Here is a 23,121-nt window from a genome sequence, read left to right on the forward strand (position 1 = left end):
TAACATGGATCTAGTTTAATGTAACACATTTATGTTCTAGTCTGTCTGCTGTTTTCTAAGTGTTTAAAATTCTCAGAACAAACAATGGAAACATCTGTTGGTCAAAAGTAGGTACAAGAGGAAGTGGTGCTTAGGTGGTCGATGGTCCTGTTCCTGTTGTATACACATATGACTGAATACCCTTTGAAGACTGGAGAAGCAGATCCAAACCACCTTAAGCAGATTTAATAGTACTAGCCACTAGAAGGCGCTGTAAACTAATCCAGAACAGAACATGCTGTTACCTACAGCAGATGGGCTTCAGGGTTTTTTCCCATCAAAAAGCAACCGCACTGGTTTTTCTTTGAACCCAGCCATAGTTATGAAAAAATAATTTATGAATCTCTGTCTCAAGTCGGGTTATTAGTTTGTAATTCTCTGTCAGTCAGTTTTGCAGCGGCTATAGGAAACCGCACCCACAATCAAACGATCAGATTTATCGAAATCAAAGCCGTAGTAAACTCATATTTTACAAAGGCGCTCATAAATATGAAGATTATAATTGTCCTCGTTTTTTTCTTGCTCTTCTCTGATGGTAAGTCGTGGGATTCTGTTCATTTTTGGTCACTTTCGTTACACTGGAAACAGGAAGTGAGGTGCATTTGTTGATTTTACAGCAGTAGTAAGTCATGTAAACACCTTAAATGCTTTGTTTTTGGAGGGAGTGTTTCATAAATGCATCTACACAATAGATTTATTTCCCCATCTGCCGCATGTGCTTTGCATGAAGTCATTTTGCGTATGTTTACGTTTCAGCGTCGTGACGTCGTTGATGTGGGATTTTTTCATTATGCAAATATATAGCGACAAACCATTAAACTGGGCCTTTATTGAGCGAATATTTGTTGTGTATGCAAACACACTTTTATTTACCTACTTTATTAACATAAAAAATAAAAATGAAATTTTCTGTATCTTATTTACAACATTGTTTGTTACTTATACACGCAGCCTTTTAGGTCAAAAAGACCAATTCTATTTTATTTGCATTGTGTATTATTTTCTTTATTGATCATATTTAAGTATTTTGTGGTTGTTTGACATATTTGAGCATATCACATTTAGTTAGATAGAATTCAGTTATTATTTACTGTGCAATAGGCCTTGTATGTTATAAATGAATTGTGTATTTGTTCTCCAGGTGTGTTTGGTTTTGAGACAGATGGGGTGAAGTCGATATCAGTGATGGAGGGAGATTCTGTCACTCTACACACTTGTCTTAATCAAATACAAAAATATGACTCTGTACTGTGGGAATTTGAAAACACTCTCATAGCTCAATTCAACAAGAATTCCCAAACATTTTTGACAAAAGATGGTAATGATGGGAGATTTAGAGATAGACTGGAGTTGAACATTGAATCGGGATCTCTGACCATTAGGAACATCAGAACTAACCACTCTGGATTATATAAAGTGGACATGATCAGCACGAGCGGCTCCTCAAACAGGAGATTCAATGTGACTGTAATTGGTGAGTAGTGCATTGATGATTATATTCACCAGAAATCTGAACTAGTTGTGTGTATTAACACTGATTAAAGTTGGAAATTAATATACAGTTGTGAAATGGTCAATTTTAGGTTTTACATGCAAATAAAAAGCATTAAATTGAAAGTAACATTATTATTAAATGTTTTAGATGAATTAAAACACCATTTATTCATAATATGTGTCGCCAAAATCATACCCAGACAGCTGAGTTTTTTTTTTTTAAGTGAGAATCACAACATGACTAGAAACTGATAACAAAAAAAAAAACTTTTAAAGCATAAATAACAGCAGCAAACAATTAAGGGAAGTTTTGGCTTTAAGCAAAAGGCTAGATCTCACCTGGATTTTCTCTTTACATTGAAATCTATCCTTGTATTGAAGATTCAATCCGTGTGTGAAAGAAGGTCCCATCACGATCAGCTTTTCTTGAAATAGGTCCCTGGGGTTGTGCAGTTCACTCCCTCTGTTTGGCCTTCAAACTCTCTCTCTTTGTTGTCATGTGACCTTCCAGCCCACTCCCATAATAGGAATCAGAGTTTTTGGACCACATTGTAGTTAGGTGGTCTGGTGCCTATATATTACACATATTGAATACGCAATCAATGTATATATATTGAACTTTTCTACATTTAATTGCAATACTGGTTGTCTAAAACATTAATGTGAACATTTTTAAGTAATTGTTCCTCTGATAAAATATTATTTATATTAAATATATGTTTGTCTTTGTAAAGTTTTGACTTGTATGTATTTGGTATTTAACATCCCTTTTAAATGTATTGTTTTCATGTCGGTTTTTATGCCCCATTGTTGGTGTAAATAATCAACTGTGAAACTCTTCCAGGTGTGTTTGATCCAGATGCAGATAAAATAAAGCGTGTATCAGCAAAGGAGGGAGAATCTGTCACTCTAAATACTGATTTTAAAGTACAGAAAGATGATCTGATGCTGTGGAAGTTTGGACGTGCCACCAAACGCTGTGTATATAATCCACTTCATCATGTCCCGTGTCAAAGTGATGTGACTGCCATCGCTAAAATTGATGGAGAAACCCGTGAGGTCTCATTAGATGCTGGCAACAGTGAGATGTTTAATAACAGACTGAAAATTGACAAACTGACCGGATCTCTGACCATCACAAACATCAGTCCTGAACACTCTGGCTTTTATATACTACAGATCAGTAATAACACTGGGACCAAATATAGGAGATTCAACGTTACTGTTAGTGGTGAGTATCACAGGCAATTTATAAAATTCTAGTTATTAAAACTACATGAAATTTCCTATCTTTTGTATATGCATATAAATACATATGTTACTAAGATTCTCATTGTGTTTGTGCCAATATCTGAAGAAGTTTCCCAACTTGTGTTCCGATCATTTCTTTTAGCAGTTACAAAATCCCACTCGCATGAAGTTTGGATGTCAATCGCTATAGTGCTTTTGTTGATAGTGGCGGTTTGGTGCTTGGCCACGGGCTTTAAAAACTGGCGCAACAGGAACGGTAAGTAACAGAAGTGCAAATCTTTTGAACGGATTTAATTTTAATGTTTCTTTAGGTGTAATTATTATAATCACAGGTTATTACGAAAAAGCACGTTTACATGCACATCATTAAGCTGATAACTCACAAATCAGTCGTTCTTGAGAACTGGGACAAAACAGGGTGTAAAATAAAAAAAAAAAACTTTGTACTCAGATAAATTAAACTACATTTATGTATCTTATATGTACTAAGCTACTGAGCTATGCTTTTATGCATCCTCCTAACTTTTCTCTTTTTTTAACAAAATGTGCTTTTTACCTTGGACTGTGTAATATAATTTCAACTTTAACTTTAACAGCATTCAAGATGTTTTTAACATTTCAAAACACTTTCTCGTGTTAACAGACAGATTACACTTTCACATGTGACCAACAATTACTCAACAAATATAAAATATCATAATGAAATATTATCAAAATATTTATCTGACGCTCAGGTGACAGAACTGATGGAGTTGACACATCTGGCAGTGGTGATGAAAAACTGAATTTGTAGTCGTTTTAACTATCAAATAGGCTACATTGAATCAATCAATTACTGTATTAAAACAAACACAACAAATAGTAGTGAGTATGTTATTGTTTATGAAGCTTTAATTCAAGAGTCACATTTAAGTATTTTTTTGGAACACAAAATCTTATGGTGGTGACATCTGACAAATTTGGCATTTCTTTCACAAAACAAATGTAGTTCATGTAGTAGCCATAATGTTTTTTTCTGTTGATGCTAGATGCTAATAGAACCTGCTTCAGGAGAATAAAATGATCTAAATATTTCAAATAATTTCCTCAGAAATTGGAAGATGGTGTTGACATATCATGGTTGTGACCAGGAAATATTAACATTAGGATTTAAAATATTCTAAAACTATAAAACTGACTAGAGCCTGTCTGATGGTGATGTACTCTGCACAGGAGGACTGTGGGAAGGGAGTCCTTAAGAGTGACAGCTGCTCCTGATATTCCCTGATTTTATTCGATTTTAATAAATGTCTGACGGTGTTGACAAAAAGTGGGGACACAACTTTGAAACCTTATGAAATATGCATGTGTCATCGAAAAACAACCTTGCTTTGATACAAGATATGTGTGTTACTTTTGATAAAACAAGCTCTTTTTATCATTAAAGACATTTTTTATCCATTTTATATCATATGAATGATTGAACCCTTCTCTGTGGACATACTGTTTTAGATGTAGTGAGAAGACAATAAGTGTCATAGATTTCACATAATAATGATACAATTAAATTGAAGGGGATAATTGTGTTAAATACATTCTATTATTAATCCCCGTAACATTTACAATTGAATATATATATATATATTGTTTTTTTTTTTTTTGTTTTTTTTTATACCTAATAGCTGGACATGTTTTGTCCCATGTCTCAAGAATGACTGAAATATCAGCTTATTAAAATAACCAGTTTTCTTGGTTTACATGCACATCAGTAACCTGACAACGCAAGTAAACTGCGTTTAGATGACTTCATTAATAAATCAGGTTATTTCCCTTTAGTGACGTCAAAATATAATAATTTGCATATCTGACTCCGAGTATTCCATACATTTGTCAGTTGGTATGTTAAATTAAGCTTGCAACATGTCAGCGGGAAACTTACAGCTCATATAGGCCTATTATCCTCGCATGCAGTTATAAATGCAGCATTGTGACTGAACCACTTCTACTTCTGCTGCACGAGATGAGAACGTTTTTTTTTTTATTTATTTTTTTTCATTTTCTAAGTCATGAAAAAGTCAGCTTTTGTGATACATTTCCTTCTTTCTTTACTGCGAGACATTTGCGGTTTACATGCCACACGAAATTGGAGTAAGAGGCAAAAATCTACCTGTTATGACCGGTTTATGCTTAAGCCGTTTATGACCTCACTCCAATAAAAGAAAACAGGTTACCGTGTTTACATGACCATGTGCGTTTTCAGTTTATTAAGCATAGTCGGCTTATGAACGTGCATGTAAACGCGCTCTGATTGTAAATAAACCCAAGTGATGGAAAACTGATACCACTGAGATGCATTTGAGAGGGGTTATGTGGTTTTACCTTCATTCCTAGTTTTGTTGGGGAAACTGAGGTCATATAACTGCTGTCCATCTACAGGGGCGCAGGAACCGGGTGAGTGTTTCCTTCAGATATTACTGAGCTTCCTGTGTTTAAGTGAACATAATTAATGTATAATAGTGTAAAAATTGACTTTTCCTTATTTCTCTTTGACAATTAAATTCTGGCGTTGTTTCACCAATGTTTGTTCATTAAAAACAGATTCAATACCAAAAACAGTGATCGAGGGAGAACCTGTCCCTCTCAACACTGATCGTCCTGAACTACAGAGAGAATATGTGGTTGAGTGGAAGTTTGGAGGCAATGTCATAGCAAAAATCAGCAGAGCAGCCAATAAGATCTGTCAGAAGACTTATGATGGTGCTGATGGGAGGTTCAGAAACAGACTGGAGCTGGACGGTAAGACTGGATTTCTGACCATCAGGGAGAGCAGAACCACAGATTCTGGAGAATATCAACTACAGATAGCCAGTAATGGAAAAGTGGAATCATATAGATTCAATGTTTCTGTCATTGGTGAGTAGCTTATTTGCTTGTATATCATCATTAAGATGCACTTTATGAATGTTGACCTCTTGTGCTTGTGTGTAATAAGACAACAACATGATCTCTTTACATCTTCTGTGATTATTCTGTGCTTTCTTATAGATTCCAGTCAAAACATACAAAATGTGTCAGCTGAGTCTCAATTGATGATTCTCCATTGAAGAGAAACATCACATATGCTGTTATTTGCCTCTTAAAATATTTCACACTCATGAATGATCAAGAACGGACCATGTAAGAACCGTTATGTACTGTATACACAGAGCTGGGTAGATTACTTACAAATTGTAATCTGTTACTGTTTCCAGATTACAGGACAAAAACTGTAGTCAGTAACGTAATCCGTTAGATTACACATTTAGGTAATATAATCAGACTACTTTTAGATTACTTTTGATTTAACTCGTTTATCACATTGATTTAAATAGCATTATCTTGTACCATAATGATGTAAAAAATGCAAAGAGTAAGAAAACTTGTTCCATTCATTGTAATTTACAACATGAAGTGCATTAAACATTATATTACGTCAAAGTTTCCCAAACTAGGGTTCGTAAAGGAACTGCAGGGGGGTGAGTTTAAGAAAAACTGACGATTAATTAATCAAATGAAATCATAAAAAATTTAAATTAAAATAAATAATTTTAAAACACTCCCTTTCGAGGAAAGCCTCTTCACTCAGCGGCCATATTTACAACGCCTCCGGGCAGCTCGTACAAGCCCTAACTAAATGAATGGGGGAATCCTGAAATCTGAAAAACTGCTCGCTAAACTCACAATTAAATTACATATGTCAAATCAGCAACAAAAATCTGAAATTAATTGCCCCATGAATGTTGTTTCTTATGCTCAAATAGCGTTTAAAAAGCTTATTTTTCAGGCTAGACCAGGCAATGTTCATGCGGAGTCTTAACGTGCTTAATATACAGCGCATGTGCATTGACTGGTCTAGTCAGGTTTCTATGGGAAATTTCACTCTTTCATTTAGAAGGTGGGACTATTCCTCCATATTGTGTGTTGCAGTTTCTGCCATTCATAAGTATAGGAGTAACCGTCTTTGTATTTCTATAGTCTTTGTTTTAAATAAAACACTTACTAAAAAAGATGAAATATTTGTATTTACCTGCATGCCATGTGATCATTAAGCCACATCAAAGAAACCGTGAACATGCAAATGTGATACTTAATTATTGAAATATTTATTTTAATATCTCAGGGGGACTTAAAGCAAATATATTTGGTGAATAAGGTTTAGATGACAAAAAGTTTTGGAATGCCTGCATTACATGTAACTAAGAAATAACGTGAATATGTGCATTTTAATTAGTTATGATTAATAATACATGGTTATAAAAACCTACAGAGTAATAATTCAAATAAAAATGAATGTGTTCATCAGTAGTTGATGGAATGTTGAAACGCTTCTTAAACCTGAAATGATTTTTGTAAATCCAGAGCTCAAATGCTGTCGCCACCTGACTAATGACTGATCTTTGTGTGAATGTCCACAAGACTGGACTATTTATACATATAATATGTATATAATCAGTAGGCTATTTTAAAAAGGAAAATCTAAAAGATGAAAAAGAAAAATTAGGGGGAATCAATGATTTATGAATAATTTATTGCTATTGTGTGAATAATATGTAATCATGTAATCCATAAAAAGTAACTGTAGTCTGATAACGAGTATTTTAAAATGTAACTTACTCTGATTACAAGTACTTAATTTTTGGAATCTGATTACGTAATCCAGATTACATGTAATCAGTTACTACCCAGCTCTGTGTATACATTATATGTGCACCACAATTGTGTTTCTCTGACTGATGTGTTTATTTCTTAGAATATTCACTATATAAAATGCAACTGGTGAATGTGAATGTTGTGTTTTAGAGCCTGTGTTTACAGACATGCTTTTACAGAAATAATCCATTTTATTTGCATCTAGCACTGTAATTTTCAAATGGAAATGCCTCTGTTCTTAGTGTATAACTGACTTAATCGTATCTATACATGCACTTTGTATGACTGTTCAACAAAATAATAATAGAATCACTGCTAATATGAAGCACTAGAAATACAGCATTGTTGCTTTATTTTTTTGAACATTTGCTGCTCAGTGAATACATGTGGGAGAAAATGGCCTTAATTTAAAATTTCCTTTTGCAGTTTGGTACTTTGAGTCTTATTTTTTGTTGAATATATTTATATATATAGCCTATATATATATTTACACATGTTATGTAGCCTCTTAACTCTTAAAAAAACAGAAATTCAATCTTGACAATATTTTGTGTTTTCACAAAGTTTCATCAGTTTGTAATGTGATCAGATCTGATTATCTTAAATGTGACATGAATTTAAATGTACTTTTGAAACTGATTCGCTGCTGGTCTGTATGCTCTTACTGGGAATGATGGGTTTGTTTTTTACTTTCAACTCTTAAATTTACGAAACATGTAAAATAAATATTATATAAATAAAAAGTAAGTTGCCATATGTAAATGATATTGCATCTTTGTCAGTTTGTTGATTGGTATTCATTAAAGGTGTGTGTGTGTGTGTGTGTGTGTGTTTATATTAAGATATTTGACTTTTTAATCTAGCCTAGGTTTACTTTTAGGCATTTTGAAATTATATGACGTAAGACAGTTGCCTAGTATGTCCTTATTATTCGCAGAAGCCACACGTGACTTGGTAGGTTTGTCTCGAGTCCCTAATCATTAGGCTACCCTGAATCGCTGCCGTCATTCAGTTTGGAAGTGGTCAGAAGCTGCATTAAAATGCGGAACCATTCTCTCATTTTGTGGGTTTTATTATTCGTGGACGGTGAGTATTTTAATAAATGCAACACTTTCGGTTTTAGAAGGCTATATGAACTGGAATGCGCATTATTTATCTTATTTATTATTTATCTTTTCTATCTTCAGTTTTTCCCAACATATTTGACGATATTTACTTATCTAATAGATGTGATGAGTAGCACTGTGATTAATGACACATGACAGCGTATTTTTGGGGGTTTAATGTGTTGAGCACGTGTGTGTTAATAGTGAAAACTAGAGGGCGCTGACGGCCTGCATTATTCTGCGCATCACTATTTTACAATAAAACTAACAACACCACAAACGCATTAGAATATCCCCGTCGTCAATCGGAGATGTAGACAGAGCACATAATTATTAATAAAGATGTTATCAATGTGAATGAACTTGTTATTGTTAGGCATGATAATCATGTTGTTTATTGCTTCAATAAACCGGAAATAGCCTAATAAACACGCCCTTCATACAAACGACCATTTTCAAACTTGTAATTATCGCTCTTTTCCTTTGAAGTGCTTAACTGAATGATGTTGTAACAGTAGGCGGAGTGGGTTTGAATTACTGTGGTAATCAAAATTACTTCTATGCTGTTTAACCCCAATTTTACAAAAGTTGGTCTCACAAATGCTGATGTATCCTCTTCACTGTGCAATATGTTGCTAAACCCGTGTCTCCAGTAAGTGCATGGAAAATTCTGGTCCGTCATAGCTATTCTGTCCTTTGACTCCCATTAACATAATTGAACGTCCAGTTATGCGCCAGTTGTGAAAGTATCTTACTTCAAACTTGGTTTTTGTCCTGTAAACTTTATATTTTCACACCTCAGGAGGCTATATATATGGCTATATATATTTATATGGTGATTTTACTTCTGTATTTAATCTCTGTGGAGATACAACCAGGAATGTCTCAGTCTCATTTTTGTCATTGTTATAAATGCCTTATTTATGTATTATGTTTGCAGAATACTGTAGCTTTAAGGTTTTTTATTTATTTATTTATTTGTGTAGATTTGTGCACACCAATTCTTGCAGTCTGCCACTTGTGCTGCTACTTTGTTTCAGAATAGAATGTCATAGATATTAACACTTGTGGCACATATTTTTAATCAACGTGTAAGTTTAATCATGTTCTTTGCAACACCTGTTTCTCTTTGTTCTTCAGGTGTTTTTGGTGCTGCTGAAGTGTCAGTATCAGTGATGAAGGGAGATTCTGTCACTTTACACACTAATGTTTCTGAACTACAGAGCGATGATATAATAGAGTGGATGCGTGAAGATAATGTCATCATAGCTGAAGTTAAAAACAACAAATATGAAATAAAAAAACACCCAACAAATGATGTTCCTGATAGGGGTTTCGAAGGCAGACTGGAGCTGGACCATAAAACTGGATCTCTCACCATCAAAAACATTACATCTCAACATAATGGAACTTATATACTAGACATCAGATTCAGGGATGGAGATATAATGTCCAAGAATTTCAGTGTTACCGTTCATGGTGAGTAACCCAAGTTTCACATGTGCTATTTATTGGAATTAAAAGATCACACGTTTTACCTTGAAGGGTAAGCTATTTGTATTTTGTTGTAAATTTTAAAAAGATAAATAAATAATAACATGAAAACACACAGCAACTGACAAAGAAGTTACGCGTGTAAGATGTTACATTATTTTCATGTCAACAAAAAAACATAAGCCAATGAATGACCAAATCAGATAATTTTCACTAAAATTCTATTCTCTTTATTAATTTACTATTTGTCATGCCTTTATGTATTTTTAATGTTACATTTGTTTATTTATTTGTTTGTTTGTTTTGTTTGTTTTTAACCATGAATGTGTTATGCCAAATAAAAATAGGATGAGGCAAAATCCTAGGGAAAGCATATATCACTACTGTATGCTCACAATTATTAATAGTATAGACCTAGACATATAGTATTTTTCAGAATATTGACCCATTTGTTTGTTGTAATGACAATGTAAAATATAATGATGATAATAATTATTAGGAAGTAACTGAACATTCAGATAGATTAAAAACCATTAATAATGAACATTCAGTTTTTAAGTGGAATTGTATTGCCTTTTTTATTTTTTTGTAAATTTCAAACAATAAAAAAAAAAATCCAACTGCCAATTGAAAACATAAGGTGTGTTGTGTTATCTTTTCCTGATGACTGATTTTGAGTTCAGGGAACTTTATACCGACAATTAAATTAGTGTAGAAATTCTGATTTGTGACCCTGGACCACAAAAGCAGTCTTAAGTAGCGTGGGTGTATTTGTAGAAATTAGGGGTGGGCGATATGGGAAAAATATCATATCACGATTTTTTATAGAAATATCACGATTCACGATTTTTATCCCGATTCTTTGTTAGTTTTACTATTTTGGTTTTACAAGTTGTCTGAGCATTACAGCCAAACTAGAAAGACAAAGATGCATGGCAGATATTTAGGCCAAAGTGGGTGAAGATAAAAAATCTGTCATTATTTTATTTTTCTTATTAAAAAATAAGAACAAAGATACACATTACAAATACACATACTATACAAATAAAACAAACAGTGCTTTATTTCCAGGTACAATAGGTGTATTTAGCAGAGCATTCAATGAAATTGAATGAACAAATATAAAAATAAAACACTAGATAGACTGATTCCTAAAGCAACTGTATTAAAGATTTTCAGTCAAGAATAGTGAGTGATTTTTCTCTTTGTGTTTTGTTGTTTTGTTAACGTTAAATGAATAGTTCCCCCACAAATTAATATTCTGTCATCTGTCTGTCAATTCTGTCATAATGTTGTATTTTTATATCATCATTTACTCAAAAGTTGTTTTAAACCGGAATGAGTTTCTTTCTTCTGCTGAACATAAATGCCATTTTGAAGAAGGTGGAAAACCAAACAGTTGCTGGTCCTCAGTGACTTCCATAGGATTTTTCTTTCCTACTATCAAAGTCAATGTAGACCAGCAACTGTTTGGTTTTCCACTGAGTAAATAATGACAGAAATTCAATTTTAGGGTGAACTATCCCTTTAATGACAGTCGACAGCATGTTTAGTGTCCTGTCCCTTTAAGAGCTGCACGCATCTAATATACAGGCACGCATCCGTTTCTCTCTTAACTATTTACTTTCATTTTAGAGATAACCAACTCAGTCTGTATGTAAACCTTGTGTGTTTTGACAGTATTAGCGCAAAAGATAAGTTAGTTGAGTAATCAGGCGCTGTTACAGGCTTTTTAGCGCGCGTGCTTCAGGTGTATGCGCTCAGAACAAGCGCACGTCAGACCAGCGCGCGAATTAAACATTTAACCAGCAAGGCTTGTATGCAAATAATGTACTTTTGCGATCGCGAATAAGTGCAGTGTCCTGTCTGAGTAACTCTACTGCTGTATGTCGTGTTGTACAGTACATAGAGACGGCGGCGCCAGAACTGTATTTGACAATGTGCGCGGTAGCGCGATACTACGATATTTCTTCAAAAGCAGATCGTGGAGACATTTTTATCGTCCACGATCAAAAATCGTCATATCGCACACCCCTAGTAGAAATAGCCAACAATACATTGTATGGGTCAAAATTATAGATTTTTTTTAATGCCAAGAATCATTAGGATATTAAGTACAGATCATATTCCACAACGATATTTTGTAAATTTTCTTACCATAAATATATCAAAACTTAATTTTTAATTAATAATATGCATTGCTAAGGACTTTATTTGGACAACTTTAAAAGTGATTTTCTCAATATTTTCTTCTTTTTTTTTGCACACTCAGATTCCAGATATTCAAATAGTTGTATCTCGACCAAATATTGTCCTTTTAACAAACCATACATCAATGGAAAGCTTATTTATTCAGCTTTCAGATGATGTATAAATCTCAATTTCAGAGAATTGACCTTATAGTTTTGTGGTCCAGGGTCACATTTAATATTTAATTAATGAGGGTCAGAGTAAAAGTCAATAGAACATGATAAACAAGCACCCATTAATTAAATGACTGATGGATTGATCTTTCTTTCTTTATTTCTTTCCTTATAAAATCATCTATACAGTAAATTATTGGTGGCCATTTTAAAAACAGTGGTATCCAAAGTCATGCTTTCTTCTAATTACAAATAATTTTATTGACATCATACACCCTAGTAACATATTTATATATATATAAAAATGTTAGATTTTTTATTTATTTTTTATATATAAAATATTTTAGATCAAGAATTTTCAATGTAATCTCAGTCTTTCACACTGTAATTTTTTTTTTTTTTTTTATTGCTTGCAATAATCAATCTCGGTTTTAAACCGCTCCTGTTTGTTCTCCTCATGTGTTTGTTGTTGAGGCAGATCATGTGGAGTCAGTGTCAGTGATGGAGGGAGATTCTGTCACTCTACACACTGGTGTTACTAAAATACAGAAAGATGATGTGATACGGTGGTTTGGAGATCAAGGCACCCTGATTGCTGACTTAAACGGCGCTGGCGATTTGGGATGGAGTAACATTCATCTGAATAGTAAGACCGGAGATCTCACCATCAAAAACATCCAAATGAAACAGTCTGGAGTTTATAAAGTGGAGATGAACACCGCCACTTTGATCTTACACAGGAAATTAAACATTGCTGTTGGTGAGTAGCTTAAATTTTCTATAGTCAAAGATAGCTAGATTTAATTTGAAAGTATATCTGATATTCAATTGGCGAACAGTTAGGCTAACACTTAAATGTACACAGAATTAAATAGAATTTTAACTTTAAAGAGTCTGCAGCCAACTAATAGGCTATGTAGGCTAATTAGTAAACGGACAACTTGCCTCGACTTGACATTTATGAAAAATTCTCCCTGAGAAGTTCACTCTTTAAGATAAGATCTTGTAGTAGCCTAAATTGTGTGGAGTCTCGGCGAATAATTAGAGAATAATAGGCTAATTAAAGGTTTTATCAAGTAAGATATTCTACTAATCTCGCACGTGTAACATCATGTGGTGAAATTTAACAGGGTTAAAAACTTACAAACGTAGTATATGTTCGGGAGGAGCCTATAATCATTCAGTCCTGTCAAATCATTATTATGAGCCTATAGATAAGGTGATCAGATTTCTGAAATGAAAACCGGGGACATTTCCTAGCTCAGTGCAGTGGTCAAAATATCACTGAAATCTCATTTGTGATTATATAAAAATGAAAAAAAGGGGACAATATATTTTTGTAGCCTATGCTACAATTTTTTAATTGTTGTGGGTCCCATACCTTAGTTAATAATTACAGTGATATTTGAGGATCAAACTTACCCATTTTGTTTTTTATAATTCACCAAAAATCACACTATGGGAAATAGTAGTAACTATTGCAAATAGTAAGAACATCAAAACAACAAAAATATGGCTTTACAAAAACACATTAAAAATAAAGCAATAAATACGAGAACATATGAAATGTTTAATATTTTCTAACTGCAGTTAATATTTTCACAAACTGCGAATACAGCAATTACAGCTTTCCAAATTGTATGTTTACTTTTGGAAATTGATCTTAAATCAGCCTTATTATTTTGCATGTTAGGCTCATTTTAACAATGTGCTTTCAATAAATGTAATTGTGCAAGTGTAATTGATTAGTTTATGTATACAGTCATGGTCAGAATTGTTGGTAACCTTTGTATGTATAATCAAAAAGGCTGTGAAAATAAATCTGCATTGTTTATCCATTTGAACTTTCTTTGAAATAATAATAATAATAATTGTGTGTGTAATGTGTGTGTGTGTGTGGGGGGGGGGGGGGGGGGGGGTGAAGAAAGGGCCTTGCCTCACAAATTAGAAAGTGGCTATAAGAAAAAGAGCTAGAGCGTTGAAAATCCCCATTTCCACCATCAGAGCAATAATTTATAAATTCCAATCAACTAAAGATGTTACGAATCTGCCTGGAAGAGGATGTGTGTCTATATCGTCCTAATGCACAGTGAGGAGAGTTTGAGTGGCCAAAGACTAAGAAAATAGTCGAGTCTCGGGGTCAGAAAACCTTAAAAAATGAAAATAAAAGAAAATGCTCTCAGCTGAAAACACTGCAACAGATTTAATTTGCCAGAAACAACTGCAACTTCAAACAGGACTGGCTTCTATGGTCAGATAAAAATAAAAAATGATATTTTAGCAGCAAACACTCAAGATGGGTTTGGTGAACACAGGGATAAAAGTACCCCATGTGTACAATGAAACACTTCTGTATCTTTAATGTTGTGGGCCTATATTTCTGCTGGAGGTCCTGGACGTCTTGTTTTGACACATGGCATCTTTGATCGTATCAAATACCAACAGATAATAATTCAAAAACTGACTGTCATTGTCCATGCTATAAATCTTATAATGGACCAAGGTTGGATCTTCCAACAGGACAATGATCCAAGAACAAACATCAAAATCAACATAAAAATGGGTCACTGTACACAAAATAAAGCTTCTGCTGTGGCCGTCCCAGTTCCCTGACATGCACCCTGTAGAACATTAGTGGGGTGAACTGAAGAGAAGAAGCACCAACATGGAGCTGGGAATCTAAAGGATCTGGAGAGATTCTGTTTGAAGGAATAGTCTCTGATCTCTTGTCAGATATTCTCCAAACTTATCAAGCATTAGGTGAAGACTCGGAGCTGTTATCTTGACAAAAGGATGATGCAAAAAGTATTGAATAAAAGAGAACCATTCATTGTGGCCAACATGCACATTAGAGTAAAACATTTAGTTCATAAAATGAGATTTCCCCCTTTTAAATTCTTATTCTCCAGTGAAAGGTTAGATTTTGTACATTTTTTAAATAAAAGATCAATTGGATAAAGAATGCAGATTTATTTTCACAGCCTTTTTTGATCATATTTACCAAGGGTACCAACAATTTTGACCACGACTGTATATATTTTTCATATTGAAGTTTTGATGGCATAAGTTTTAGGAATGCTTAACATTGTGTGAAAAAAAATCCCGCAACCTTAACATGCCTTGTTGTACAGTGCACAGTGGGGGGTTGAACTTGGTGTTCAAGTTGAGCCTTGACTTCGAGCCTCCATTAAGGACAGCAAGCCAAGTTCGTTAACCATCAGGACTGGATGGGCAGGCGAACTTGTGAAAGTTTAGTTTGATGAGAAGTTAACCAGGTCACAGTACAATCTTGAATGGTCCATGGCCCCATATCAGCGATGACATTAACTGTGCAGTGGCTAGAATTAAAATTTGACTCGAGGTTCATGAATTGAATGGTAATTTATGGAAGAATTAAAAATTTGAAAAGAATTATAATTTATTTCAAAGAAATATTATGTAAACAAAGTGGAGATGTTGATATTCTTCCTAAATTACCACTGTTTGGAATAAAAAAAATGTAATTACTTTATTTATTGTAATATTGCATGATTTAATTCAGCATGATTTAATTCATCTGTCATTGTCACTGAACTAAAACAGCTAACAATTTATGGTTTCAATGTTCCGTGAAGTGACGGCAAATCCTTTTACGAATTAAAATGAAGTTAATTGTGACATTATCTGCACAGTGGCAAGGTTCATGTATTGAATGGTAATATGGTTGGATCAGAACTAAACCAATCTTCATTGAGCTGCCAATATAGGGAAAAATAAATAAATAAAATGCAGAAAAATTATAAAAAAATGGGTAAAATAATATATATCTATGAAGAGTTACAATGCAAAAGCCTCTAAAAGCCATCTTGGTCAAAAATTAGATAACAATACTAAGTGAATGCTCTCCATACATTCATCAAGTACTTTCACTTCAAATGTGCTAAATCCCAGCCTCAACCCATTACCTGTACTTACATAGAAACCTGTACAAATAGTAGCCAGAAAGAAATTCTAATTTTAAAGAAAAATATCAGATATAGAGGCTTTTGCATATATATATATATACGTACATACACACACACACACACACATCATAAAATCGATCATAAAATGAAGCTGTAAACTGCTGTCATATTATACTAGTTTTCCCATTCTCAATTGAAGAACATATAGTTCTTGAAATTTATGGAATCACAACATGACTTTTATTTTATTTAATTTATCAGTACTCCCAGTTTCTGTTAATAAAACTTTAAGAATTACAACACAAATACTAGGATAACTGATAGAGGACTTGTGTATCTAAAATATTCTCAAATGAATAAGTGTTGAATCATCTTTGATATGAATTTAATATCTGAGTTACCTGTTTGTTCTCATATGTGTTTGTTGCTGACAGGTGCCGCGAAGACTGTGTCAGTGAAGGAGGGGGAATCTGTCACTCTACACACTGGTCTTATTGACATACAAAGATATGATCTGATATTGTGGAAGTTTGAAGACCATCTCATTGCTGAAATCAATAAAGGGACTAATCTGTTCATAGTATGTGAAAATGCTGATGTGAGATTCAAAGGCAGACTGCAGCTAAATGAAAAAACAGGATCTCTCAACATCAGTGGCTCTGAAAGCACAGACTCTGGAGATTATCAGCTAATTATGAACAACAAAATGTGCACCTTACACAGGACCATCATTGTTACTGTCAAAGGTGAGTAGATATGTATGACAAACAAAAATAGACAACAAAATATTGTTAATTTCTAAAATATATATATTTTTTTTATATAATTTGAACAAAATGACAGTTTCTCTCACACTAATTGTCTCATTTTAGCTACTGTAACACCAAAGGGCCACACTGAAGATCCAGGTCTTCACCCAGGTTATACAGCACTGATATGTGTTTGTATAGCCTTAGTCTTAGTTGCAGTTGCTTTTGTGATTTACCATCACTGCAATAGTAAGTATTACCCACAGTTTATTTAACATGAAAGAACATCAGTGAAATCGTATTACTAAGATGATTATATAGATGAAGGGCTTGAACAATTAACACAGCTGCTGTCAATATGACTTGTGTTTGATCTCAGCATTATTTGAGACATTTTGTATCTTTTATTGTTTCTATGCCAATGATGTGCTTGTATGAAGTTTCAGATATTAAGCACCATCACACAGTAATATAGAAATATTAAATACAGAGCTGATCTTCTGATGCTTTACTTTAGAGCAAACAGTGTATATATACTAAACAAAGGTGTCTAGTATACTACTATTACATGTCCTGTGATAGGGATGAGGTTTTACAGCTAACCTTAATGGAAGCTTAAAAGTTTAATGAAAAAATACGTTTAGCTATCAAGACAGCTCTGACTCCAAAAAGAGCAATACTGCTAAAAGAAAACAAATTATATATTTGATATTTTTCACATATCTTTTTTCCTGTCTTAGTGAAGTTCAGGATTTACAATAGACTTAAATCTGTGTTTACTTCCAGGAGACGGAATTATCTAAGGAGGAACTCCAATGTGGTAAGAGTGTTTTCACTGTTGAAATAATTTGTTTTCTTTATGTGTTTGAATGCATCCATGACCTGTGTATACTGCAAGATTAAAACTATATTCTATGTATTTTTAGGTTTCAGTTAAGATCAATTGAATCAACCTCAGGATCAGAATGAATCCATCCATAACCGTACATTACCACAGTAATCATATAAACAAGTTGTATAAATGTGCAAGAGCTGTATTTGCTATAAACAGATAAGCTATGTTTGGCTGATGTATAAGTTTGCATTACACACTGATCAATGTAATCTGTATTTGAAAGACTCAGTGTACAGATCTTTGAATCACACAGTGTAATGTGCAGCACTACATGTATGAGAACTTTGCATTTTTTTTAAATCAAATTCTTCTTGCATTTCCATTTGTACTTTGTCCCATTTCTGTAGCATAATTATATTTTATTAGGGGGGTTTCTTACTGTTTTGCATTTTGTTTTGTTAATGAAATTGGACCATTTTTCTGTGAATCTGAAATTATAAATATGAGCTATACAGCTGTTCCACTATCTAATCATTTCTGCATTATAGTGAACATACACTGTTTAAAATGCATCAAAATCAATAAATGTAGCTAGTATTCATTCAACCTTTAAGTGAATATGCACTGTATGTGAATGAACATAATAAAAAAAGCTTTCATTTCCTAATTGGCTTGTAAGATGTGTTATTTCATATAATTATTCACTTCAAATACTTCACACAAGTAAGGAAAACATATCATGAGTAATCTGAAATTATACATTTCTGTCTTCACAATGTTGATTTAAATGGTGGGTGGTGATGGCGCAGTGGATAAGACACATGCCTTTGGTGTGAGAGACCCGGGTTCGAATCCACTGTGAGACACCAATGTGTCCCTGAGCAAGACACTTAACCCCTAATTGCTCCAGAGGCGTGCGACCTCTGACATATATAGCAATTGTAAGTCGCTTTGGATAAAAGCGTCAGATAAATGTAAATGGTTCTTTTATGTTTAATCTTTAGGCTGTTTGCATGGGGATTTGTGATTGGTCTTATAGGTGCAAGTGTCACTAAATACTGACTATTCCCCCAAAACTAATTTTGTTTGCATCCTAATTCAGTTCACTTGTTCAGTTCATGCAGTGTTTGATTTTTGTACAAACACACAATTAAGCCAAATTAACTGATAAAACTAAAAGTATTATATGAAATCAGAGCGAACAGCAAGACAGGATGTTTTCTAGAGTGCTACCATTATGGATAGATTCGAAGTTTCTGAAATTGCCAGAGGCATAAAGAAAGATTAGGCAGGGTGTTTTACATGTCTTACCAAGTGGCTTGTTTGCTCTTTTACATGCTTTTTTATAACTGTAGGCCTAACCTAAATGCCACCAGGTTTGCATCAGACTATAACACTGAAACAAACAATGAAAGGAATGTTAAAAATGTTGAGGCAGAAAGAGAAAGAAACAAACTATTTATTGTTGCTATACAATATCAAGTACATCACCGTTTCATTGTCTGTGTTCTTCCCAATCTTCTGATGTCATTAACCAAAAGAATGACAGCAGCCAAAGCAGCCATGCTAATCAAACCAGTGATAACCAATCGGATCACAGCTTCAGGAGAGTCAAAACAAAGGTCACAGTCTGAGGAAAGACAATAAATCAAGCACTGAAAAAAAAAATGCATTATAAAAACTCTTTCCCAAAAATGCACAAAACTGGATTTATACTACCTGAATGTATTTGACAGTGTTTGCTGATGTCCAGATGTTGAGTCTGGTTTCTGATGGGATTGTTGAGCACACAGCTGTAGGTGTTTTTATCCTGATATTCCACCTCCAGAGGTAGAGAGAGACTGATGCTGAGATCAGACACACTGATGCTGGACAATAAACTGTTTCCTTTGTACCAGGAGAGAGTCACATCACTCACATTCAACACTGAACACAGGAAGATCCTCGATGATCTTTCAGCCAATAATGCACATTGTGAAGTATCACTGAAGATTACAGGAATGGGCACAGGAGCTGGGAAACACAAAAAATGGGAAACATAAACAAAACTAGAAAGATTTTATATTATTAACAACCTCTACAACTTCATCTCACCATAAACATTGACAGCGAATAGCTTGGTTGATTTCTTATTCCTGATAATGATGCTCAGCTGATAAACGCCTTTGTGTTCATTAGTGATGTTTGTGATGGTGAGATCTCCAGTCTGTCTTTCGATCTGCAGTCTGTCTCTAAACTTCTCGTCATTGTATGTAGTAATGTTTCCCGACGCTATTCTGGTTATACGACTTCTGCTGGATCCAAACCTCCACTCGATCTCATCATCTCTCTGTATTTCTGTAAGACCCGTACAGAGAGTGAAAGAATCTCCCTCCATCGCTGACACGTCTGTCTCGACACCAAACACTCCTTGGTAACAAGATTAGATTAGATAAATAATCTAAATGCTTTAAATGCTACAAAGAGCAAGCCTGTACACAGAAGTCAAATACTCACCAATCAGAGGAACACAACAAAAACAGAACAAAACGAGCGCGTTAATCATGTTCTTCAACAGCTTGAGAAAGATCGCTTCAATGACCGATATCACGAAACATGTCGCGTCTTTAATATGGTTTCATTATCTTAGATGTGTCTAGATAACGTGCACTTTAGAGCCAATCAGAAAAGCTCTTTCAGTCTGCGCGCCTCCGTGAAGTGAGCCGAGGCTATGTACACGCAACATCTCTAATACTGATGTTGTGGTTCAGTTTCGCATCCCAGTTTTTATTCCTTAGCTTTAAATACCATCACAAGACAAAACCTCTGTTTATCACTTGTTTCCATAGACATGACAGGCTACTTCAATATGGCAATTTTTTTAAATCAGCTTTAACAGAAGCTGTTATTTGTTTTCCTGAATGTTGAAGCACTTGTTTGGTTCATTATATGCTACTGATGTTACGAAATGTTGATACATTTGAGCTGTTCCAAGAATGTCAGTGTTAACGGAGTTGGTTTGTGTAGTGGAGTGGAAATTGTGATTGGAAATCTGACTTTTAAGGAAAATAATGCCATTGCCCGTTTACCCATCAGTCAATAGTACATGCAATAGTAAACAGGAGAAAGATGTCTGTCCACCCAACAGAAGCCACATTCATTTGGGTCATTCTGCCACTAAACTGGTCTGAATTAAACTCAGACCGCAGCAGGTTTCACTTTGACTCAGAAACAGAGCTGTGTTAAAAGCATACAGTGGAAACAAGATGTTTCTTGCATGTGAAAAAAAGCACCTTTATTTAACACTTAGGGGAAGTCATACCTTGAGATGATAGCAGAAAGCCCTTCATTAAACAGACACCTGGAAAAAACAGTCACTTGTTTTTGTACAGGTGTTGAAGAACTATGCTTTAAGATAAAGATCCTCTACTCTCTGAATGTAAGTCATCTTAAAAGGAAATCTGTTCACTGATCTAAATGACTGCAGATTGTCTTGGTTCTTGTGGTTTATCTTCAGCATCTTCTGTTTACTGCAGTTACAGGCCCTGACAATGTAGGGAACAACAGCATTAACAAAACCTCTCCCTCATTTCCAAACCTCAGCCTCCACTGAAGAACTGACTTGACACAAGTTTGCACATTAATTTTACATTAGTGGTTTTTCTACTTCTCATTTCATACTGCCTGAACAATTTTTTTTTTTTTTTTTTTTTGTCACTTTGAGCTCCATCGACCACATCCTGTATAGTTGTTTGACATTATCTCAGCAGACTCAAATTGATCATTAATATAGTTATTGTGCATTTAGTGAGATTTTAAAGTTTGGATTGTGTATTTATTCCCTACTATTATTAAATTCATCACTTAGTCATAATATTTTGCACTCTTTTTTTTGTTGAATTATCAATGATACTTTTCTGGGGGGACAACAATATTGTGCAGTTTTTTTTTTTTTTGTTGTTGAATTGGTATATCTTATTATTATATTATGATTTCAAATATGATTTCAAATAATATGAAATGACAAAATATTTACTACACTGCATTCACACAAATAAACATTTTTTTGTCTCAAATTTGTCTGAAAATCTCACTCCTCGAGCGCCCCCTAGTGACGGAACGTGAATACATATTTTCTGCAATGTCATTTTTGATGCTAATGTGCCATCTTGCTTATAATTCCTGTAGAATGATGCTCCCAGTTTAGGGACCTATTCACTTTTATTTTATTTTATTTTTATTTATTTATTTATTTTTATTTTAAAACTATGTTTAACAGTGATGAGTGCTGTTTTTAGTCAAATATGGTAAACTGTCATCTTATTTAACCCTCTATAGAACTAATTGTGAATTCACAGCTTGAAAAACAGATTGACCTTATATTTTACATATATTTAGGAGTAAAATCCTTTTCCAAATTTTGTTTTCTACATCTGACCTTTGACCTCTTTTTAGGGTTCCGTATGACTTTGTCCCATTAAGGTTAATTATTTTTGCCAAATTTTTTGAAACTTCACACACAGTCAAATGCTTTTTCACTATCTGAAAAGAACTGAAAAGGTCTCACTGTTTCAAAAAACACTGAAAATCTTTATGAACATTCAGTTCTTTTCATGTGCTGCTATATTTGATTTGGAACTCGTGCGTGAAAATGACTAAAATTGACACAAATTCGAATGTAATTTCACTGCCTGAAAACTTAGCAAGCATTAAAAGCTTCAAAAGCATTAAAACAACTTTAACATTGTGTTTCATCTTGGAATTTCAAATCAATTATCATAGCACAAGTGAAAGTCAACAAGACTCTTCTTTTTCAGGTTATCCCACACATAAGTAGATGTAGTCTTCATTGGAGCATCGCTGCCTGTCAGTATAGTATTGCCAATAGACACTGGCATCTTTTTCTTCAGTTTTGACATGTTCACTTCATTCAGTTCTTCACTCTCCTCATTCTCTTCCATCAGGTCTAAAATGAAAGAAAAAAGTTATAGACAAAGATGTGAAGGGAAAGGACATTTGCTACAATTGCTATACAAACTTAGATTATTTTATATATATATATATATATATATATATTGCAGGCACTTTCCATGGGAGCTATAAATACCTTATATGGAGGCATATACAATGGAGTGCATTGATCCTAGAATTATTACTTTTAAAACATTATAATAACAAAAATCCAATGTTTTGTAGTGA

The 23,121-nt window shown here is 33.9% G+C and overlaps 2 protein-coding genes across 2 annotated transcripts in view; both read left to right on the forward strand.

Annotated features, from left to right (window-relative positions):
* Window positions 1-23,121, forward strand: part of LOC306875003 (uncharacterized protein) — a 262,032-nt gene that overhangs the window by 178,348 nt on the left and 60,563 nt on the right. The window lies entirely within an intron of this gene.
* Window positions 244-7,804, forward strand: LOC306875602 (uncharacterized protein). Its single transcript, XM_079426280.1, has 8 exons — window positions 244-574; window positions 1,181-1,513; window positions 2,378-2,764; window positions 2,927-3,040; window positions 5,155-5,214; window positions 5,362-5,676; window positions 5,809-5,959; window positions 7,489-7,804. Exons 1-7 carry the CDS (start codon window positions 529-531, stop codon window positions 5,865-5,867), a joined length of 1,314 nt encoding a protein of 437 aa, XP_079282406.1. The 5' UTR covers window positions 244-528; the 3' UTR covers window positions 5,868-5,959; window positions 7,489-7,804.

Source organism: Barbus barbus, assembly GCF_936440315.1.
Source record: "Barbus barbus genome assembly, chromosome: 9".
NCBI classification, from domain to species: Eukaryota; Metazoa; Chordata; class Actinopteri; order Cypriniformes; family Cyprinidae; genus Barbus; species Barbus barbus.

What these genes read in the sequence shown, in the direction of transcription:
- LOC306875602 (XM_079426280.1), top strand. Translation starts at nt 529, where the DNA reads ATGAAGATTATAATTGTCCTCGTTTTTTTCTTGCTCTTCTCTGATG. An exon ending in ATTCAACGTTACTGTTAGTG is followed by an intron (nt 2,765 to 2,926) that starts GTGAGTATCACA and finishes CATTTCTTTTAG; the next exon opens with CAGTTACAAAATCCCACTCG. An exon ending in TACAGGGGCGCAGGAACCGG is followed by an intron (nt 5,215 to 5,361) that starts GTGAGTGTTTCC and finishes CATTAAAAACAG; the next exon opens with ATTCAATACCAAAAACAGTG.